The sequence below is a fragment of the Chiloscyllium plagiosum genome, unplaced genomic scaffold (assembly GCF_004010195.1).
Source record: "Chiloscyllium plagiosum isolate BGI_BamShark_2017 unplaced genomic scaffold, ASM401019v2 scaf_9000, whole genome shotgun sequence".
Classification (NCBI taxonomy): domain Eukaryota; kingdom Metazoa; phylum Chordata; class Chondrichthyes; order Orectolobiformes; family Hemiscylliidae; genus Chiloscyllium; species Chiloscyllium plagiosum.
Window position 1 is genome coordinate 17120 of NW_025213164.1, and position 8643 is coordinate 25762.

Sequence of the window (8643 nt, forward strand, 5' to 3'; positions counted from 1 at the left end):
TTTACACTTATGTGAGGATCAAGAGGATGCTCAGAGTAATGGTAGGGTCAATCAGGGATAGTGGAGGGAACTTGTGCCTAGAGTCAGAGGAAGTAAGGGAGGTCCTTAATGAATTCTTTGCTTCAGTACTCAGGATTGAGAGGGATCTTGATGTTTCTGAGGACAGTATGAAACAGACTGATATGCTAGAACAGGCTGATGTTAGGAAGGAGGATATGCTGAAAACATTGAAAAACGTAAGGATAGTTAAATCCCCTGGGCCAGATGGGATATAGAGCTGTAAAATGTGTTGCTGGAAAAGCGCAGCAGGTCGGGCAGCATCCAAGGAGCAGGAGAATCGACGTTTCGGGCATGAGCCCTTCTTCAGGAATGAGGAAGGTGTTACAAGCAGGCTAAGATAAAAAGTAGGGAGGAAGGGCTTGGGGGAAGGACTTAGCAACACATTTTTCAGCTCTGATCTCCAGCATCTGCAGCCCTCACCTTCTCCCAGATGGGGTATACCCTAGGTTGCTACGGGAAATGAGGGAAGAGGCTGCTGTGCTTTGGCGATGATCTTTGCACCCTCACTGTCCACTGGAGTGGTATCAGATGATTGGATGGTGGCAAATGTTATTCCCTTGTTCAAGAAAGGGAATTGGGATAATCCTGGGAATGGGCAAAGTATTGGAGAGGATTCTGACAGACTAAATTTACGATTACTTTAAAAAACCATCATTTCATTAGAGATAGTCAGCATGGCTTTAGAGGGGCAGGTCATGCCTCACAAACCTTATTGAATTCTATGAGAATGTGACAAAGTACGTTGATGAAGGTAGAGCAGTAGATGTGGTTTACATGGATCTTAGTAAGGCGTTTGATAAAGTTCCCCATGGTAGGCTCATTCAGAAAGTAAGGAGGCTTGGGATACAGGAAAATCTGACTGCCAGGAAGACAGAGGGTGGTGGTAGATGGAAGGTATTTTCAGCCTGGAGCTCGGTGACCAGTGGTGTTCCACAAGGATCTGTTCTGGGAACTCTGTTGTTGTGATTTTTAAAAATGACTTTGACAAGGAACTGGAAGGATGGGTTAGTAAGTTGCTATGATACAATGGTTGGTGGAGTGGTGGATCGTGTGGAGGGCTGTTGTAGGTTGCAGTGGGACATTGACAGGATGCAGAACTGGGCTGAGAAGTGGCAGATGGAGTTCAACCTGGAAAATTATGAGGTGATTCATCTTGGGAGGTCGAATCTCAATGCAGAATGCAGGGTTAAAGGCAGGATTCTTGGCAGTGTGGAGCAAGAGGGATCTTGGGGTCCACGTCCATAGATCCCTCAGAGTTGCCACCCAAGTTAATACAGTTGTTAAGAAGGCGCATGGTGTGTTGGCTTTCATTAGCAAGAGAATTGAGTTTTAAGAGCTTATGCTGCAGCTCTATAAAGCCTTGGTTAGGCCACACTTGGAATATTGTGTTCAGTTCTGGTCGCCTCATTATAGGGAGGATATGGAAGCTTTATAGAGGGTGCAGAGGAGATTTACCAGGATGTTGCCTGGACTGGAGGGCATGTCTTATAAGAAAGGTTGAGGGATCTAAGGCTTTTTTCATTTGAGGAAAGAAAGATGAGAGGTGACTTGATAGAGGTGTACAAGATATTGAGAGGCTTAGCGAGTGGATAACCAGAGATGTTTTCCCAGAGTGGAAATGTCTGTCATGAGGGGGCATAATTTTAAGGTGATTGGAGGAAGGTATAGGGTAGGTGTCAGAGATAGGTTCTTTACTCAGAGAGTGGTGGGTGCATGGAATAAGGTATAGGGTAGGTGTCAGAGATAGGTTCTTTACTCAGAGAGTGGTGGGTGCAGTGGTAAGCAGTGGTAAGAGAATCAGATACATCAGGGACATTTAACCAACTCTTGGATAGGCACATGGAGGATAATACAATGTAGAATATAGAACATAGAACATAGAAAAGTACAGCACAGAACAGACCCTTTGGCCCACGATGTTGTGCCGAGGGTTAATCCTAACATAAAATAAAATAACTTTACCTACGCACCCCTCAACTCACTGCTGTCCATGTGCATGTCCAGCAGGTGCCTAAATGTCTATTATGTCTCTGCTTCCACCACCACCGCTGGCAACGCATTCCATACATTCACAACTCTCTATGTAAAGAACCTACCTCTGACGTCTCCTCTATACCTTTCTCCTAATATCATAAAACTATAACCCCTTGTACCAGTCAATCCTGCCCTGGGGAAAAGTGTCTGGCTATTGACTCTATCTATTCCTCTCATTACCTTGTGTACCTCTATCAGGTCTCCTCTCTTCCTCCTCCTCTCCAGAGAGAAAAGTCCGAGTTTATTCAGCCTCCTATGTAGGTTAGTCTGATCTTAGAGTAGGATAAAAGACCAGCACAACATCGAGGGTTGAATGGCCTGTACAGTGTTGTCCTGATCTATGTTCTATGTTCTAAACTCCTCCTATTCATGTACCCATCCAGATGCATTTTAATTGTTGTAATTGTACCAGCCTCCACCACTTCCTCTGGCAGCTCATTCCATACACACACCACCCTCTCCATGAAAAGATTGCCCCTTAGTTCCTTTGCAAATCTCTCCCCCCTCACCTTAAATCTATGCCCTCTAGCTTTGGACTCCAATATCCTGGGAAAAAGACGTTTGCTCTTCACCCTATCCAGGCCCCTCATGATTTTATAAACACCTATCTTAAAACTTATTTGCAGTATACACTGCACCCATTCTCTACATTTTATTAACATCTTCTTGAATTTTCCACAGCACTTTTCAATTTAAATACTATTGTCCCATTTGATGTCAACCCTTGAATCTTTTATTTTAATTTATTCACAGGATGGGGCATCACTGGCTAGGCCAGCATTTATTACCCAGAGGGCAATTAAGAGTCAACCACATTGCCACTGGTCTGGAGTCACATGCAGGCAGTTTCCTTCCCTGAAGGGCATTAGTGAACCAGATGGATTTTCCCAACAAACTATTCACCGGCATCATTAGACTCTTAATTCCAGACTTGATATTGAATTCAAATTCCACCACCTGACGTGGTAAGATTTGAACCCAGGCTGCTCGGGCATTACTTGGGTCTGTGGATTAATAGTCCAGTTTTAATGCCACTAGGCCAGCACCGCCCCTAAAACAACAAAGATTTCAGTGGGAGGACCATTCAGAGCTTAGCACAGGCCTAGACCTGTGATTCCATCCTCTGCATTGGTCTCTGTCTAGTGTCCAGCTCCCTATCTGCCTGTTTTCTGACGAGATGTCTCCCTGCAGTTAGAGTCCAATTAAATTGTTGTCATCTCCCTCTATTGGTGGCATCTGGTATACTTATGCTCACTGTCTCCTAGGTATATAACAAATTGGACTCAGATTGGACCAACTTGTCGCCTTGGGGCTATTCTGGCATTCCATATGATCATGGCTGATTTTGAGCTTGTTTGAACATTTCCACTGGATGTAGGCATCTCTGGGTGAACCAGTATCTGTTGCCCATCCTTGGTCACACTTGAGAAGGTGATGGTGAGTTGTTTTCTTGAACCACTGCTGTCCATGTGGTATAGATAGACCAAAAAGCCCGTAGGGAGGGAGTTCCAGCAATTTGACCCACTGAAGGAACGATGATTTACTTCCAAGGCAGGATGGTGAATGTCTTGGAGAGGAACCTGCAGGTTCCCATGTATCTGCTGCTCTTGTCCTACCAGATGAATAATCCTGATGTATTTCTGCCATGCATCTTGTAAATAGTACACACTGCTGCTACTGGGTGTTGGTGGTGGAGGGAGTGGATGTTTGTGGGTGTGGTGCTGGCTGCTAGATGGTGTCAAGCTTCTTGAATGCTGTTAGGACTGCAGGTGGGGAGTATATCCTCACATTCCTGACTTGCGATTTGTAAATGGTAAGCAGGATTTGGAGAGTCAGGACGTGAGTTGCTCGCTACAGGATTCCTAGCCTCTGACTTGTCTTGTAGTCATAGTACTTACATGGCTAGTCCAGTTCAGTTTCTGGTCAAACCTAAGCCTCAGGGTGCTGACATTGAATGTCAAATGACAGCTGTTAGATCCCCTTTTATTGGAGATTAGATTAGATTCCCTACAGTGTGGAAACATGCCCATCGGCCCAACAAGTCCACACCGACCCTCCGAAGAGCAACTCACCCAGACCCATTTCCCTCTGACTAATGCACCTAACACTACGGGCAATTTAGCCTGGCCAGTTCACCTGACCTGCACATCTTTGGATTGTGGGAGGAAACCGGAGCACCCCCCCACTCAGACACGGGGAGAATGTGCAAAACTCCACACAGACAGTTGCCCGAGACCGGAATCGAACCTGGGACCCTGGTGGTGTGAGGCAGCAGTGCTAATCACTGAGCCACCTTGAGATGATTGCCTTAACAGCCCAAACCTGGATATCACCCAGATCTCATTCCATTTGAACATGGAGCTTTTTAGCATCTGAGGAGTCATAAATGATGCTTAACATTGTTGGACATTGTCTCTGCAGAGGGTTGAGATGGATCATTGACTCAGCATTTCTGGCTGAAGATCATCACTGTTGCTTTAGCCTGGCCTTTTGCATTGATATGATGCCCTGTCACTTATGAAGAGTTTCATCTGGATGATCCTGAACAATCCCCATATCCCTTGATTGTGCAAAAGTTTTAATCCAGTCTTAAGCGTAACGCTCTGAGGAATTGGGTCAGTTCCAGGATTTTGACCCAGATACACTGAAGGAACAGCGATATATTTCCATATCAGGATGGTGAATGGCCTGGAGGGGAATTTTAAATGTAACTTAAATTCAATTAATAAAATCTGGAATTGAAAGCTAGCCTGAGGGATAATCAGCATTATATTGAGTGTCATTAAAAATAGCCCATTTGATTCACTTATGGCCTCAAGGGTAAGAAATCTGCTGTCCTTACCTGGTCTGGTCTTCAAGCGACTCTACACGCTTGACGATGAGTCATGTCCGTGAAAGAATAAGCGAAAGTGTGAAAGTCCGACCTCATGAGCAGTTAAGGTTAGTGAATGCATCTTCCCATGTGAGTAATCTCTGTGGTACAACCAGTTAATGTGTTCGGCTGTTAACGGAAAGATTGGTGGTTTGAGCTCACCCAGGAACACGGTCATTTGGGGTGGAACAGCAGGAGCCCTTCAGAGTAGTGTCCTAGGCCCAACTATCTTCAGCTGCTTTATCAATGACCTTCCATCCATGAGAAGTGGGCATGTTCAACAATGATTGCACAATGTTCAGCATCACTCGCAATTCCTCAAATACTGAAGCAATCCATGTTCAAATGCAGCAAGACCTGAAGAATATTCAGGCTTGGACAGATAAGCAGCAAGTAATACTTGAACTGGACTTGCCATATAGGCCAGATACTAGGAGCCAAGTAACTCAAATCTTCATTCCTCGAAGCCAATCCACAAGGTACAAGGCAGGAGTATGATTGAATGCTCTTCACTTGCATGGGTGACTGCCGCTCCAACAACACTCAAGAAGCCAGGGCAAAACATCACAGACTGGTACACCATCTTCAACATTTATTCCTTTCAACATTGACACATACAAGCAATTCACACAGTCGCCTCTGACCTGCACCTTCTAAACCTAGCAGGACCACTTCCACCTTGAAGGACAAGGCAGTGGATGCATAGAAACACCACCACAAATGGAAAGTTCCTCTCCAAGCCACTCACCATCCTGATTTGGAAACATATCACTGTTCCTTCAGCTCCTCTGGGTCAAAATCCTGGAACTCCCTCCCTAACAGAACTGTGGGAGTCCCTCCACCCAAGTGACTGAAGTTGTTCAAGAAGACTGCTCATCACTGTAAAAACAAAAGTCCTTTGATTTTGCCCTACTTTAAGTGTGGACAGAAATGGGAGAAGGAACGAAAGGTTGTTGGAGGATGGCAGCATATTTTGAAAGCAAGGAACCTGTCACTCATTGTGAGTAGTGTTTACACAGCTACTGGTGGCAGCAATGGTTGGAGGCTGCATATAGATGGAGCTTTGACTGGTAACAACTTGCTGATTGGTCTGTGGACTAGTGACCAGTTGTTAATGATGAAGCTCTTGTACCTGCTAACAGCGATGTGATTGGTTTTCAGGTTGCTAAACACCTTGGAGCTGTGCCTCTGCAGTAAATGAACAGACATTCATATTAAGTACAGAAACCTGGGTCTAAATAAATTCTGCATACGTTTCAAAAATCTTTTAGCTTTAGTGATGCTCCTGAGATCGGTCGGGCTTGATTTCCAGTGTTCTACCCCAGTGGGGTGTCACAATATTTCCTTTTTAGGTATAATTAAAGAATGGCAAGACTGTGATGTTAAACATTCCTGACCACAAGGCGTTCAAATAAAATAGAAATGGAAGGAACGGAGTTTTGAATAAGGCAAAAGCCCTTGCCTGAAACGTCGATTTTCCTGCTCCCCGGATGCTGCCTGACCTGCTGCGCTTTTCCAGCACCACTCTGATCTAAACTCTGGTTTCCAGCATCTGCAGTCCGCACTTTTGCCTAATTTAGCCAGAGGCAGGGAACAAAAAGGTCACAATTACTTTGCGAGGTATAATCTAGAGACTATCAATTGATGGAAAAGATGAAGAGGAACAAATTTGAAAGGAAATTATAGAGAGGTGCCAACATTATGCAGCAGTTATGAAGGGAGAATTCACTGACCCAAACGTCGATGGGAATACTGATTTGGTAAGGTGCAGTGACGGGCAAGTAGTCCAGGATTTTATTGAGGAGAACTTCCTTCAACAGTATGTGTCCAGTCCCACATGAAAGGGTGCACTGTTGGATCTTGGGAATGACATGAGCCAAAGGCATTAATTGTCAGTGGGGGGACATTTAGGGGCCAATGATAATTGTATGACAATGTTCAGGTGGAGAATGACATATTAACAGTGCAGACTGAGAAGCGTCAGTAAGCATTGTAAACTGTGAGGCGGCCAGTGCAGAATCCCCCTGACAGCATTGACAAGTTAGTGGGGTGGGCAGATAGGGGGCAGATGAGGTTCAAGGCAGTGACGTATTTTGTTCAGGAGAACATTGAAATACAATATAGGGGTACAATTGTAAAGTCGGTGCTGAGCTCGACCTCTCTCACCCAAAATTGGTTCAATGTCTCCCCCTGCAGTGGCTCGATCTCTCCCCGACACTGGGCTCAATCTCTCCCCCCACACAGGGCACAATCTCTCACCCAACACTGTGCTCAATCTCTCTCCCTGACACTGGGCTCAATCTCTCCCCCTGTCACTGGGCTCAAACTCACCCCTGCACTGGGCTCAATCTCTCCCCCAACACTGGGGACAATCTCTCCCCGTACACTGGAATCAATCTCACCCTCCACACTGGGCTCAATCTCTCTGCCTACACTGGGCTCAATCTCTCCCCCTGCACTGCGCTCAATCTCCCCCCCAAACACTGGGCTCAATCTCTCCCTCAACACTGTGCTCAATCTCTCCCCCCACACTGGCCTCAATCTCTCCCCACACACTGGGCTCAATCTCAGCCCCCACACTGGGCTCAATCTCTCCCCCAAACACTGGGCTCAATCTCTCCCTGGGCTCAATCTCACCCCCACACTGGGTTCAATCTCTCCCCCCACACTGGGCTCAAACTCACCCCCCACGCTGGGCTCAATCTCTACCCCCACACTGGGCTCAATCTCTCCCCCACACAGGGCCCAATCTCTCCCCGTGCACTGGACTCAATCTCTCCCCCTGCACTGGGCTCATTCTCTCCACGTGTGCTGGGCTCAATCGCTCCCCCTGCACTGGGCTCAATGTCTCCCCGTGCACTGGGCTCAATCTCTCCCCCCACGCTGGGCTCAATCTCTACCCCCACACTGGGCTCAATCTCACACCCCACGCTGGGCTCAATCTCTCCCCACACTGGGCTCAATATCTCCCCCTGCACTGGGTTTAGTCTCTCCCCCTGCAATGGGTCAATCTCTCCCGCGCACTGGGCTCAATCTCTCTGTCCAAATTGGGCTCGATCTCTCCCCCGTGAAATGGGTTCAATCATTCGCTCAAACTGGGCTCAATCTCTCCACACACCAGACTCAATCTCTACCCCACACAGGGCACAATCTCTCTCCCCACACTGGGCACAATCTCTCTCCGCACTGAACTCAATCTCTCCCCTGTCACTGGACTCAATCTCTCACCCCACACTGGGCTCAATCTCTCCCCCAAAAAGGGCTCAATCTCTCCCCCTGCACTGGGCTCCATCTCACCAACCACACTGGGTTAAATCTCCCCGCCCCCAACACTCAGCGCAATCTCTCCCCCAACACTGGGCTCAATCTCTCCCCCTGCACTGGGCTCAATCTCTCCCCCTGCACTGGGCTCCATCTCACCTGCCGCACTGGGTTCAATCTCCCCCCCAACACTGGGCTGAATATCTCTCCGCACACTGGGCTCAATCTCTCCCCCACACTGGGCTCAATCTCTCCCCACACTGGGCTAAATCTCACCCCCCAACACTGGGCTCAATATCTCCCCCCACACTATGCTCAATATCTCTCCGCACACTGGGCCCAATCTCTCCCGAACACTGGGCTCAATCTCTCCCCCCACACTGGACTCAATCTCACCCCCCACACTGGGCTCAATC

At 47.3% G+C, this 8643-nt stretch overlaps 1 protein-coding gene across 1 annotated transcript in view; it reads left to right on the forward strand.

Annotated features, from left to right (window-relative positions):
• Nucleotides 1-4972: 4972 nt before the first annotated feature.
• Nucleotides 4973-8643, forward strand: part of LOC122547558 (leucine-rich repeat and fibronectin type-III domain-containing protein 5-like) — an 8877-nt gene continuing 5206 nt past the window's right edge. The window contains exon 1 of the mRNA XM_043686176.1: nucleotides 4973-5034. Coding sequence (XP_043542111.1) covers nucleotides 4973-5034 — 62 coding nt within the window. The remainder of the gene's footprint in view (nucleotides 5035-8643) is intronic.